Source organism: Mugil cephalus, chromosome 3 (genome assembly GCF_022458985.1).
Source record: "Mugil cephalus isolate CIBA_MC_2020 chromosome 3, CIBA_Mcephalus_1.1, whole genome shotgun sequence".
In the NCBI taxonomy this organism is placed as follows: Eukaryota; Metazoa; Chordata; class Actinopteri; order Mugiliformes; family Mugilidae; genus Mugil; species Mugil cephalus.
Window position 1 is genome coordinate 20,256,855 of NC_061772.1, and position 15,050 is coordinate 20,271,904.

At 38.9% G+C, this 15,050-nt stretch overlaps 1 protein-coding gene across 1 annotated transcript in view; it reads left to right on the forward strand.

Moving 5' to 3' along the window:
* Window positions 1-11,882, forward strand: part of luzp2 (leucine zipper protein 2) — a 145,969-nt gene extending 134,087 nt beyond the window's left edge. Inside the window, exons 10-12 of the mRNA XM_047580021.1 lie at window positions 883-987; window positions 4,981-5,055; window positions 10,955-11,882. Of these exons, the coding sequence (XP_047435977.1) occupies window positions 883-987; window positions 4,981-5,055; window positions 10,955-11,053 (279 nt within the window). The 3' untranslated portion in view covers window positions 11,054-11,882. The remainder of the gene's footprint in view (window positions 1-882; window positions 988-4,980; window positions 5,056-10,954) is intronic.
* The last annotated feature ends 3,168 nt before the right edge of the window (window positions 11,883-15,050 follow it).

A 15,050-nucleotide genomic window follows, 5' to 3' on the forward strand; every position in this document is an offset into this window, starting at 1 on the left:
TTCCCAAATCTACCTTTAAGAAATACTGACATGTCCCTTTGAGTTGAACTGAACAAATGTCTGTTGCATCCTGGTTTGAAGGACCAACAACTGCATCCTTTATGTTTTATACTATAACAAAATCCCTAATATGATGGGGGTATAATTGCTTAATTTACCAGCAAGGTGTGAAAGGAATGGAAATTGTTAGTATAGGTTCCTGTATTGACAAGTGGAAGAAATGGGATTTATCCCACCATATTGGAAAAGCTGTCTCCTAATATGGCTAATATCACTTTCTCATAATATTGAAAAACATCCCCAGCTTTATGATCGACGCTGGATGCACACTGCACCACATTTCACTTAATGGGAATAAGGTGCTGACTTGCTCCAGACTGCAATTTCTTCAAATTGTGATTGACTCATTCATGACACACACAGGATGCTTTGTATTAAATCTGGTTTCCAGCTTTCCATTCCTCATTACCATCATCGTCTGGAGAAAAATGTAATTTGTCAAGTATTTTTATGAGCAAATATCTGCAAAATTAACTCCATTCCCATCAGTCCCAGCTGTATTTTTTTTTTGTGACTGCAGCAACCGCTAAGCCTCACAATGCTGCATATGTGATTACAGAGACCTGGATCATCAATATAACTTAAAAACTTCCATGATAATTGTTTTACTGCCTTCTTTGTAAACCCGACTAATTCTATTTAATATAATTGTCTAATACCTGTAGAGCTATTTGCATCTTAATTATATAACATTTCTGACTATTAGTTCACTTCCAAGCCTTGGTAAGCCCCTTTTTAGCTTGTTGTCACTCCGTAACAAGCAAATGTATTGGTAACCCTGCGTTGAATATTTCTCTCTTCTTTTTTTTTAACCCTCTACAGGATATCTCTAAAGTTCAGAGAATTGTCGCAGCCAGTAAATCACCCATGAACATCGGAGTAATGAGGAGAGAGAGCGGCGGAGGTAAAGAGTGCCAGATGGAAAAGGTGAGCCTTTAGAGTAATTAAACTGTAATGGCCTGTGTGACCCGAAGGCTCGTATCTGTGAGGTTCATCTGTTCACTGAATTCACGCTCAAGTCCCTCATCAGAAATCAAAGAGGCCAATTTTACTCCAAGTGTCTCCATTAGGCTCATTAAGTGGAGAACTTAATACAATAGCAACACGTTTCATGTTAAATTGGATATAAACCATTGGCTAACTGTTTTCTTTTTTTTTTTTTTACAAGTGTAATTGTGTTAAATAAATCGTACACATCACCAAACAGTTCCAAACACCAGTGCTGAAGTGCTATTAGACTAAAAAAATGTCAGGAGTAAATCAGCAAGAATATATTTTTAAAAGACGCTAATCAATTAAATGAGGCCATTCGTCGAGAAGAAAACGTAAATGTGCCAATTTACTGTGTGGCTCTTAAGAGTTGGGAGTGTTCCTTTTCCAAAAATAAAGATTGGACTGTCGTTCTAACTTCAAACGCTTCAGCCAGCAACTCGACATGATTAAACAGTAACTCACAGCATTAAATCATCTACGTTTCAGCTGTGGGGGGAAAAAAAAAAAACATAAAAAAATTGCAGGTGTTAGTGTCACGCGACCTCATTTTAGTGAATTTCCTTCAAAAAAATAAATAATAGAGGAGACTGTGTACTGTTCCTGACGGTGCAGGGATCCTGAAGTGTGCCGCTGGGAATAATTATACACGATTACAGCATTTTACAGCTTAATGAGTGAGTCAATCAACGGAGGATTAATTGACAATATTGATTTGCTGCTCTTCTATTTGTTTATCATTATAAATTGAATATGTTGGGGGTAGTGAACTGAGTTTCACATAAAACCCGCAATTTGGCGGCATCATCTCAGGCTGTGACACGTTGTGACTGACGTGTTCCAGGTCTTTTTACACCTAAGGTTTACGTTCTTGTCACATCAGAGACGTTTCATTTGGTGACTTTAGTTTCAAGACACATGACTTGTTGTCATCTCATACTATCTTACTATAGCTCACATTAATTGATTTGTAGACAGCTGTTTATAGAGTGTCAGTGCGCTGGAAAATGTTGTTGACGGCAGAAAGGAGCCAGCGTTTGAGTGCTGAACGTTCAGCTATCCGCTACTTTCAGAGGTGTTTTCTGTTGTACAGGACACATTGGCAGACGTGAGCTCAAGCCGGGGAAAGACTCCGCAACCCTAATGGGACAGCTTGTTGGATGAGTTCCCATAATTCCTGGCTGTCCAAGGCTCACTGGTTGATGCATCACTTTTTCCAATGGCATCACCCACCTTTGTACACTTTGTTTATTTTCTCTATCTTCAAGTGGCTTTGCTCTCTTGTCCTCCTCTCCTCTCCCCTCCAAAAGATACCGGACCATATTTTAATTGAAAACTTCCTCCTCTCCTCATGTGCTATTGAAGATGATTTTCAGGTTCTGACCATAGCCTGCTGTAACTTCATGTAATTGTTATAATCAAGTTCAAACTATACCAAAAATAATTTAAATAAGTTAAAATGAGTTTTAGACTTAGAAAGATTTTAATCATCCTTAAGGGAAATTAACAAAAATAAATAAATAAATAAAATAAAGAAAAAAATAAAATAAAAATAAGACAAAGGTGAAAAGTAAAAATCCGGTAAAATAAAATAGTATAAAAAAACAAACAAAAACAAAATTAGCATATGAACACATGTACAAGAAAAATAAATAAATATATATTTTAATATAGAAAACAACAACACGTGGTTCAATCTGATCCAGTAATGGAGCCAGTTTGGTGCGAAAACAAACGTGTAATTGAGAAAAATAAGTTATTTTTTCTTTCAGACATAAAAATGTCTAACAATGATGTCAGCATTGCAGCTGAATTTCAGCTGCATGGGAGAATACCGGAGTTGCACCAAAGATAAAATTTGCACATTCACACTCACTTCAAAGAGCCCTTCACTCACTCAGTGCTTGGCTGACTCTTTGAAAGCAGTTATTGAGGGGCGAGAGCAAAAGGCAGTGAGTGACCTCTCCTGTTCAGATTTGCCCCGAAGGACTCACGGTAGCTCATGGCCACAGACTCGTTCTTCCGAGATCTTGGCGTCTGTGCGCCGCCGGTTATCAAGGAGCCACCGAGGGAGTATCTTCATCTCTGTCAAAACCAAGAGGATCAAGAAAGGAAGGGAACGGTGTCCATAAGGATTTTTGACAAGTGGCTATCAAGAGCTATTACAGATCTAAGTTGATAGACCACGGGAGACAGGGGAATACTGAGAGACGCTGCCCAGAGAGAAAATTACACTGTGTGGAAACTGTGTCAAAAAGATTGTCCCTTAATGAAATTGTGCCAAAAACGATGTTCACTGGCATCCCATAATCGATTACATAATTTTGGCAGGGATGTAAAAAAAAAAAAAAAAAAAAAAAAAAAAAATCCTGCCGCAAGAAGGAGAATCGTGCTGACACAGATAAGAGGAGACGTATTTGAAACAGAGTCTCCGATATTGTGCGAACACCGCCGCGTCTCCCACTGTCCTCCTCTCTCCATAGGCGGGGGGAGGAAATGAGGGAAGACAGTTTGTTTGATCACATAAAGCTTTGACGCTGGAAATATGATGGGTTTTCTGCATCATCCTAAGGAATGATTTGCTTTTTTTTATATAGACAGGAGTGTACACACCTTACTGATACAAAATAGAGCTGGAGATTGCCTCATGGTGGCGTGAAGCATCTGCGTCTTCATCTTTATTCATCACCCGTCCTACGTGTGGTTAGACGCTTCTAAATGTTCTGGAACACAGCAGGTGCTCCGTGCAAGTTGTTCACGAGCGACGTTCAGGCGGCGGAAAGGTTCGTTTAGGTCTTTTACAGTTTGCAGCGATGGAAGCAGAGGATTGCTTTGAAGGAAAAATATAGTTTCAAGCTTGCTACCGAGACATGATTGACATGCCTTGTAGCTATATTATTATACGCTCTGCAACGTAGGTCTTTAGTAGGGGGTCTGTGACCCCTAGAGGGTACGCGGAGGTACTGCAGGGGGATCGCAAAATCTTTGGTTGATTAAACATTTTTATATATATATTTTTAATTTTCCTCCACAAATTAAAATTTCTTTAACATGAATCCAACATCTTTCATTCAACTCTTGATCAACTGCTTCAACAAAATAGTTTCACACTAGACCTGTCAATCTAAGCCTCCTGTACGCACTAGGACACCCCTTATCGCTGCTCAGCCAGTCACAATGGTGCTTATTACACTCTGACTCTGTTAGGTTGCAATATTGGTAGAAGAGAAGCTAACAATGTAGCTCCCACTCCCATTAGCCAACTAGGCCGAAATGGATCGCTTTGTCTCTGAACAAAAAAAAAATATATATATATATATTTGAACCTATTACCTATTTGAATATCTTAAAATGTAATGCATAATAATAATAATAATAATGTATATTTGTAATTTGCACAAGGCAAGTTTAATATAGAACACATATAGTAGGTAGGGGGTCCCTACTTAATTTCTCCATCAATTTGGGGGTCCTTGGCCTGAAAAACACTGAAGACCCCTGCTATACAAATCTCATGCTGGAAGCAAGTTATGGGTATTATGAGTATAGATTTTAGAGCAAACAATCAATCAGGAAAATGGTCAAAAACGTACATCTTAAATCGTCCTTGCTCTGTGAAAAATGGAGAAATAGATGTCAGGGTCCTTTAATTACTGTATAATTATACATTCCACCGTTGATTCATTCACTGTTGATTGCCTGTTGACGAGTGTTCAGTAAATATATAGTTTAGCTGTTTACATGTTTCTCCTAATTGACAGATTTTGTGTTTGTAGACGACCTTAATGAAACCTTTCCTGGAAAATCAAAAGGGGGTGTCAGTGTCATCGCTGTGGGTCTATTCATCTTGTGCGTTTCCACTGGATACGCGCAGCTGGGGAGTGTGATGGGTGTGCTGTGCTGAGATATTTTGTCTCTCTCCTCTTACAGACCGGGGGCGACTGCTTCCAGAATCAGACGGAGGAATCGGCTGCAGGAAGTAAAAAGCTAGCAGAGCCACAGCAGGTGTGCTTCACTTGAATTTATACGGAAATAACGGTAACAGATGAGGACATTTCACTCGTTACTGAAGTGAATTGTTCTTCTTCTTCTTTGACGTTATGTGAAAATAAGGATCGGGGGGAAAGAAATGAACACCTTCCTATCCTGTGTTTCGTACTCCAATGAGCCAAGTTAGCCCATAGCTAAAGACACATACATTTTTCAAACAGTTCACAGAAAAGCTGGGCACACATCAGCCCCATCTCACCTAGCAGTGCACGCATAAATAACACAGTCACCCATTACGCATGCGATCAGTATCAATTTCTTGGCTTTTCCTTGTTATTTTGTGTAATCTTGATGAAGATTAGCCCTAACTCTAACCATCTTGCCTCTCACTTACCGCCGTAAAACGACACACAAAAGGCTCCAATTGCATTGCCGTGACGTGCAAAATTCACCCTATTTATGCACAGTTACATGAATTTGCTTAGGCACTGTTTAGTGCTCAAACAGCGGAACGGAGAATGTCCTGGTGTAAAGTAATTTACTGCACTGCCTGGTCTCTGACAGCCCGGGGGGGAGGGTATATGAGTAATATTTGGGTTTGGTGTTTAAATAAAAATATAGACATCATCAGATTCCACCTTTCAGTAGCTCCCCCTTTATGTGGCTTTTCTGAAAGTACACTTCAGCATTACGCGAAAATTGAATTATACAAATGAATACCATAAGGCATCTTTAAAGGATGTTTCGGATGGAGAGGCAACGCAGTGTAACTGCCAAACAAAGTACACCACAAAGCACGGCAAGCGATACACGCCCACGTCCCATTCCTAAAATAAGGCGTCCAATCTACCGAAATCTAATATTCACTGTGCCAGTGTCACCTACAGTACGTGATATTCAGTGCCCTGCCAAAGTCTATGCATAACTGCCTCCCTCATCATACTATTGAATTGAGTCACACCTGTTTGGCGGTGGCAGATGGTACAGCAAAACAATGCGTCTCATTTCAGTGTAGAGCAACGCCGTGTAACTGAGCAACTGCCTCGCATCCTGAGCGCCAGCGATCCATTTTTAGACGCGCAGCAAAACTATTTGCAGGGAAATGTGAGAATATTTCAAAAGAGATTTTGACGAATGGGCACATTTGACTTCGCCGGGTTGCTTTGTGCCGGAGAAATACTCAGGGAAAGTCTGACACTGGTTTTTCTTTATGTGATACGGCGGAGGTCTGTGCAGGACAAGACATGATGATATTTAGATTTACATAACACCGTAAGTTACTAGTGAAGTCACAAGCGTTCAGACCATCAAAGATCTTAAAAGCATTATTGGATTTAAATAAATCTGTTAACGAACGATAAAAATTAAGATGCTTTTTTAACTTGTTTTTTAGTTGCAGAGTTGAGTTGTAACATCTCTGTTCGACTAATGACTTTTCAGACATGTAACCTTTTTCAGCGTTATCTCTTTTGTCCCTAATTAGGAAATTTTCTGATTGTGTCGCAGCACTGAATCTACAATCGACTCCCTTTTTCCTGCTGTCTGTTGGCATCCCTCATGTGCACCACTTGCTGTGGTAGTAAACAATTTGATTGGTCGTGATTTGCATTCTGGTCCCTGTGGATCAATCTGCATTAACATGCTCCCTATTTCTGTCACCACTCTACCTTCATTACGTGCTTTCGTGTTCGATTTGCAAGGCAGAGAACCTGAGTGGCGTTTCCTCTTAAGTTCAGATGTTTTCTGGGAAGAAAACCTCTCGCACCTGTGGTGTTTTTGTACGGAACAAAGGGAAAGCAGAGCAACACCCACACTTCAGGTTAGATAAATTACACAATGTGCCAGTCATCTATTCACTCAGTCGCTTCTGGCAAACCAAGAGGCTCTCATCGATGTGGCCTGGACGCCGACAGACAAACCCACAGAGGAGCTTTCAGTCAGATCGTCTTAGCAAGGATCATAGAGGACAGATAACATTTGTCTGTTTGGTTAAGTTTACTGTGTAGCTTTTGTAGCCACACTATTGCAGTTGAACAGTTAGCATTCTAACACACCATTTTTAAATAACAGAGCGTATCTCAGAAGTACGGTGGTTGTTTCTGACAATTTGTTAAAAAATGTGCCAGAGAAAGCACCGGAGGCAGCTGGAATATAAAAAGAAACAACACAAGGGGCTACGGAGGAGGAGTTTAACATCTCAGCTGAGATTCTCTGATATGCAGTTCCTAAAAATCATCAATTACTAATTATTGTTCAAAATCTTCCCTGATTAGGGTGAACAAAACACTGGCTTGAACCAACACAGCGATCACGCTCCGTTCCAGAGCAAATTGACTGAGCTGAGAGCGGTTAGAGAGGGTCGTCCCAGATTCATTTACAGTCAGAGCACACACATGCCGATACAACTATTATTAGTAATCACGGTGGACACGAACCATGGTTCAAAGCAGCCTTGCGATGTAATGTACCAATTAATCCCTAATTCTGAATGAAATATAGGTGTGAAATCACCTTTAGGTGACTTAAAAATAATTAAATTGTGCCTGCTTTGATAATGAAGATAATAGTAGTTCCCCAAGGTTCACTTTCTGGTAACCATGGTAATAAAGTTATAGATGAACAGTAGTTAGTTATTGTGTCTTGCCAGGAAAAAATACTTTATAATTGTTAGCTCTGTCATGATTATGTGTCTGTTCTACGTTTTGAGTTTTATTTTGTTAAGTTCCTTGGGTTGCTGATTGGTTTCTCCTTGTCTGCTCCACCCTCATTAGTTTCACCTGTGTCTTGTTATCCCTCTGCCCATGTGTGTATATATAGCCCTGCCTTTCCCTTTGTTCCCTGTCGTGTCGTTTTTGTCCCCAAACCACGTTTCTGTCTTGTAGTTTTTGCTCAGTGTTTAGGAGGATCCTGCCATGCCTGCAGCGTCTTTTGTCTTCTTTTGTTAACTATAAAATGCCTTTTGTTTGAACTCCGGGCCTCATCTTTTGTCCGGCATTTGGGTCCTCCCTCAAAACCCTCCTTTGCGACAAGCTTTCCTAATTTAAGCATATCTGGAATGTGCACCCAAACAAAAACATAATACAAAGGGTACTTAACTTCAGGACAGAAGTGTTAGAAGTGTCGGTAACATCTGGTTAGATGTCCACCAATCAGGCATAACATAATGACCACTGTCTTCTGAGGGTGACCGGGGGTGTCTGGATGTGGTTAGTGTGGGTCTTTGTGGATCAGGCAGATACTCGATCAGTTTGGAATCAAGTGATTTTGGAGGTCAGTCAACAACTTGGGGGGGGGGGATACATGTCTAAGCAACATCCACACCAATGCCAGATCCAAAAGTTCCCCAGCAGAACATTGTATTGCCACCAGAAGTTCAATGTTATTTACTTCTCCTGTCCATGGTTGTAATGTTGTGGCTATTCAGTGTGAATGTGAGGAAATTAATGAAAATTAAAGGAATAAAATAAGAAATGAGATGGTTAGAGTGGCTACAACAGGAGACCCACTCTATCCAGAATCTAACTTGAGGATTACCGACCATGTGTATGTATCGAAAGAGTATTTTGTTCAAACATCAAAATTCAAATACACTATTGGGACAAGCTTTTCAGTGAGCAAATTGAGCCTGTTGACATTTTGTCAACAGAGCAGCCACACAGAGCATGCACACTTGTGCATGTAAGTTTTAGAAAGTGTCAATGTTGGGACAGCTTTAGTTTGAGAAGGTTAGGATTGGCATATACTGTATTTAGCCTCTTCACACTAAACTGGGGAAAATCCCATATTATTCTCTTCCCATCTTGAGACTTAAGAACAAAGGTTTATATAATAGTTTTTGAATGGTCAAATAAGCGGAGATCGAGACCCATTGGCTAAAACAGTGAAAGTGTTTCACATACAGCTGACATATGTTTTAGTTGCTGACGTCTTCCAAGAAATAAAACATACCATCTGGCTGCTTTACTTGTATTTAGTCCAATATACAATGAAATAGGGCAAAGACATCTACACAGTTTGGAATATGATCAAAAGATACTAGTCTGGAAAACAGCCCGAACTTACCCTGCCCACAATTTATTTCTTTCCTTTTCCTAAGACTGATTTCTTACTTATTAATTTTAATTATGTTAATGGCCGTTTTTATGAATTCAGCCTCTAATCAGGTGGCAACAGTAAAAGCATGGAAATCTGCCAGACACATTATACATGTGCAGCTTACACAGCGCTGCAGCCTGCCACTGAAAAAAGCTGTTTCAAGTTCTTCCAAAATTCTTGCAGAGAAACTTCCAGATGTCCTTAAGGTTTTTTTTTTTTTTTTTTTTTTTTGTGATAAATAAGATATAAACAGAAAAAAAGGAAAATCCCAAACCCCAATCAGAGTGGGTGGCAGCTGAAGTTGGCAAGAAGCCAAGAGAGTGCATTAAGTGAGAGATCAAGTGCGCCTGCAGATGGAAGAGAGAGTCATTAAATCTGTTGTCACGGTATCACGCACAGTACACACTTACATAGATCTTAAAAACACATTTGTCTGCATTTTAGGATTGTTTGAAATTTTACTTTCACGCTCCCCTGAAAGTCATGGGATAAAAAGTAGAGGTGCATACGTTTTTGCTTCGAGCCATATGATAGAACTGTAACCCGCCCCCATGCAGAGTGATGTGTAACTCAATAATCTGCAGGCAGCCAGCGAGCCTTAAGGCATTCTCCAAAGTGACATTGGTAAACACAAAACAGATGCTGTGCTTGGAGAATGGGTTTCTAGTGCTTAAATGAGCCATTGACAAAAACGACTTGAATTATTCAAAATGCCAAAGCAAATGGTTGCCCACTACTAATTTCATCCCTTAAATGTTAGAACTGGAAAACAAAACCCTGCATCACTTAATTTTTCATGGTGGCATTATCACATTAAACTTGGGTTTGATTCATCTTCAACTTTTGTTTATGAGAAAGCACAGTTTGGTCTTCAACAATATTAAACGGTTTTGGGCTTCTTTCTGGCTCTCTCTGTATTTTACAAAAGTACTTCCCAAATGCATAAGAGAAGAGAGAATAAACTGGAAGTAGTTCTGGAATAAAAAAAAATCCTCATATGTGAACACAGGGATTATTTCACCGTGTATTAAAATAAAGTCACCAATGTGTAACAAATTATAAAACTATTTATTTTAATACCTGAAGATGGCTGAGCAAAGACAGGATTGGAAACAACAAAGTCCTCAAACGAGTACTTGCTTGATACTATTGAAAGAATTTGTTAAATGTGCACATCATATCATACTAGAAAAGTTAATAAGCGTAAATCAGCAAGTTTATTAAGAACTAAATCTGATCATTTTACTACACGACTACGTCAGGGGTCTTCAATGTTTTTCAGGCCAAGGACCACCAAACTGGTGGAGAGATTAAGTAGGGACCCAGCTACTTTGGCATAGGGCAAATTGTAAATAGACATTATTATCATTATGCATTAAAAATTAAGCTATTCAAATAATGCACAGCTTCAAATATGATAATTTTTTTATTTCTATTTGTTGTTCTAGTGGCAGTTATTTGTTTCATTGAATGAGTGAAGTTCTAACTGAAAGATAACGCCTTCTGCCTCCGTTTATCCTTTCACTAAAATATGTTGGATAGATGTTAATGTGTATTTAGTACCTTCACAGGCCCCCTAGGGGTCATGGAACCCCAGTTAGTGCTGCATAAGCTGAAGCAGTAGCTTATACATTCAACGGCGAGTCTGTGAGGAGACGCAGAACTAAAAGAGAATTAGTCTGATAATAGCATAAAGCAGTCATGCTGTCGTATCTCACTAGCACATACGAGGCATTTCCTGCTCAGCATACAGACCACCATGTGTCTACGGCGGAGTATTATCTCCTTTGCTCATTATCAATCTTTGTCTCCTCAACAGCAAAGGAGCCAAGAGCCAACTGAAAAACTCAACACAAAGCCCACAGACGAGGCAGAGGGAGGCGGCAGCAAAAAGACAAAGTCACATGAACACAACTGAGCGGACGGCGTATCACCGGGGATTCAGAGCTCCTGCTTTGCCTGAAGGATCTTTCTAAGAGCACACACTTGCGCACTCTCACAAAAAAAAAAAAAACACAAGTGCGCCCACACACACTTTTAAACACACACATGCACACACACACAGACACACACATGCATACCTATACATACGCATATCAGCATTGTTAGCAAAGGCTGAGAGACTGGAATTGTCAACAAATTTCAAACTGTCATCTGACAACCTCCATAGTAAAATGGCATGCGTTTAGAAATTTTTTTCAAAGGTAGCAATGGCACTGGTAACTTGTTTCATGATTGTTCTTTTTGTTGTTTACTTATCCGAGTTTTATTCTGAGTGAGGACACTGCTTTCTAAATGTGTGATCTTTCTAGAAAAATCCCTTTGCACTGGTGAGGTCTGACACTGTATCCTGTGATGAGTATATCAATTGACAAATAAAAAAAACTACTCCTACTACTACTACTACTACTTACTACTATTACTACAGTACTACTACCCAACTTAGAATATTGTTTGTCACTCATTGTAGCAAGGTTAATTTACTCCTCCACATTTTGAAATATAGAGGCTCAAGTTGGCTGGCCAACTGTTCAACGTTTAATATTTCAGCACTCTTTCCGCCTTTAACACTCCAGAGGCAAAGAGCCAAAGACTCACAATGGGTCGTCTCCCTGAGAATGTGCCATGCACTGAGTAGTAACTCCTAGCTACATGTATCTGTGTTATCTGACCTTTCTGTGTCCTTTCAATAAACTGTAATTTTCAGTAAATGTGTGAAGAATAAATGGTTATTTGTGGGAAAGAAATGAGTGTTTGTTTGTGGTCGACTTAAGAGAAGGTTCACAGTGGTTCACCTTAAAAGATTTCTGTTGTGATCTAGCACTGTATAGAAAATAAAAAGGGGGCGGGGCACTCCCCTGATATAATGGTGGAGGAAACACTGCCCTTTTTCGCCTTCTAATAGGCAGTTCATACAGAAATAAAAAAAATATCTGCATCAATTTGACAGTCTAGACCCTAAGCAACGCCGTAGCCTGGTGTGTACCTCCCCATGTAACTACTTGTCACGGTGTCGCAGATCGCAAGAGGGTGATTGGTCCGTTTGGTAGTAGCATATTTCCAGCTGTTTCTCCATCTCCGCAATTTTTAAATTGATTGTTTTAAATCTATAAAGAAGGAGCACATCGATAAAAGACTGACTGAGGAGTTTTGAAGGAACAAGTAATTGTACGACTATTCTTCAGAGAAATTTGGCAAACATTTCAGTCGCCATTGTTGAATATGAAGCAGGAAGTAGACACAAAAAACTAACCCAACTAACAAAAAAGACACCCCGCTGATTAGTGTTTGGGTGGCGGTTTTCCAAAGTTTCAGAGCCAGTCTGACGAGCGCTCAAGTATAAATGGCTCATTTATACTTGACTATGTACGTAGGTTACGTATGAAAAAAGATTGACTGAGGAGGTTTGAAGGAACAAGTATTTGTGTGACTATTCTTTGGAGGAATTTGGCAAAAGATTTCACTTGCCATTGTTGTTGAATTGTGAAGTAGAAACAAAAACTAACCCGACTGACAAAAAAAGGCAGTACAGATTAGTGTGTTTGGGTGGCGTTTCAGAACCAGACTGACGAGCGCTCAAGTGCAAATGGCTCATTTATATTTGCGTTGACTACGTACGTAGTAAGAGGCTTAAACCGCACTTAAGTATTAACTAAGTTAAGTCATGCTAGTGACTGCTAGATGAGGTTGTTGGAGTCACCTCCTTTGTTTTACTTGAATAATATTTCACAAATTATTCAGAATAAAAGCCCACATCTTAGCCTTGTTTTTACCATTTGTTTCTCTCTTGATGGAATATATATATATGTGCCCCAATTTTTGGTGTCATGAAGTTACCAGGAGAGATAGAAACATGGAAGTAACACTGAAACACAAAATCCCAGTTCTATGAAAATATCTATGAAATCATTTGTTTATAGTTACTGAATTTAGTGTATTTCAAAACAGTTGAGTTTGGACTGATGCCTTATGGTAAGAAGTAATCTTATTGCACCATTTTATTCACTATCCATGTCAACGGTTTGAATCATGCAGAAGAAATAATGTTCGTGTAAAAGCACAAACAGACATATCTGAGATCAAAACCTAATTTACTTTACGAGATTATGAGAATAATCCAGTTCCAATTTAAAAATGAAATAACAATTCATTTCAAAATGATGATTAAAGAGTAAGATCATCACATCTCATGTTGTCGTGGTATTGTTTATTAGACCAAAGTCTATATCTGTATACATTGTTAACACCCCAACTAAATTCAGCCGTTTAATTAATCTTGCGCGGCCATGCTCAATGTGTGCCACTAATGATTATTTTTCATAATTTATTAAAATGCTGATTATTTTTTGATTGGTCCATGAATCACTCCGTTTAAAAACATCACATTGATGTAAAAGAATGCCAATCATAATGTCCCAGAGTCCAAGGTCGGACCACTTGATGCTTTATTTTATCAAAACAATGCAGCTAAAGCTAAGAACATTCAATTTCCTTTAGTAAATGTTAGATGTGTAAAAAGCTGCAAATCTTTACATTTGCTTGAACAGTAGATAGATATCAACACATTAAAACTAAATTATTAACATGTCAATTAAGATCTGTGAATGGTGATGAATTTTCCCAGCTCCAACTTGAGGGAAAAAAAAAAGCATTGAAGATATCTGAAGACATCTTTTACAAAAAAAACAAAAAAAAAAAGACATTGCAGCAAAGAAATTCTATTGTATTATGTGGCCCTGGTCACAATTTTAATATAAAGATGTGGTGATACTGAATGAAGGTGCAGGTGGAGGGAAAATCTCCACTGAAGGCATGAACCGAAGCAAAGACGCTTGTGATTGTGTATGCTGAATTCACACGAAAAGTTTGTGCTCATGTCAAGGCTGAATGATTTTATTTCATGTAAAGCGGAAGGAAAACAAGACAAGAAATGAAAGAAAACATAAATAAGATCTCGGGGGGGTTCTGAGAAGTTTGTGCCTGAGCAGACAGACAATAAACACAAGTAAATAAAAGCACATTTCAAAAAGGGGTTAGCACAAGGTAAGTAAATGAAGTAAATAGCATGGAAGCATAACGTCCATAATTATTGACTTATTTGGTGTTTTATAGGTTTTATAAATTTTTTTTGTTAATTTATTTTACTATATCAATATTTATTTATTTTAACTGTAGTTTTAACTTTTCTGAGGATTTTCCATAGCAACTGCCAAACCTAGCAATCAGTAGAGATCCATTATCAGCAACACTTCACATTTAGAAACGTCCAAATCCTGAGAGATATCACAACTATAGGGTTATACTCCGTTGCTAAGTGTGAAAAACTTCTGTGGCTCAATTTAGGGCTTTGAAAGCCACCAACTGATTTAAGCAGCTTTGTGGTCACAGCATCCCCTTCATGTGACATTTGAGTATGGTCTTTGGATTCAACAGTGTCCGTGCTGGAAAATGTTAGGTGACAGGTGTGCAGCTCTATTTTTGGATCCATAATCCATCTTCTTTTTTCTTTTTTTTGAGAGAGAGATTCTCCAGGTCAGCTCTATGTCTTGCTGCGAAGTAAAACAAAAGGGCGTGTCGCCAGGATTGAGAAGAAACCCACTGAGGATCCTGCAAACGCTGAGCACAGAAATAGAGAGAAGATGGTCAAGCTTGGCATCAAGTGCACAGTCTTGGAATTTGATCAAAGTGACACAAGGGCTTTTTGGATGCAATATTTATTTTAGTGCATCCCATTTGCTGCTGAGGACAGTTAGCCATTGGGCAACATTAATAGCAAACCATCTAAACATGAAGCCCATTTTCCAATACACCCAGCCAATAAAAAAGCTCCAGTATAAAAACTAAGCACTACATATTGCAAGGTTAATATAATTCATTTTGGTTTAATTGTCTTCCCTGTCTAAAGATCCTTACTT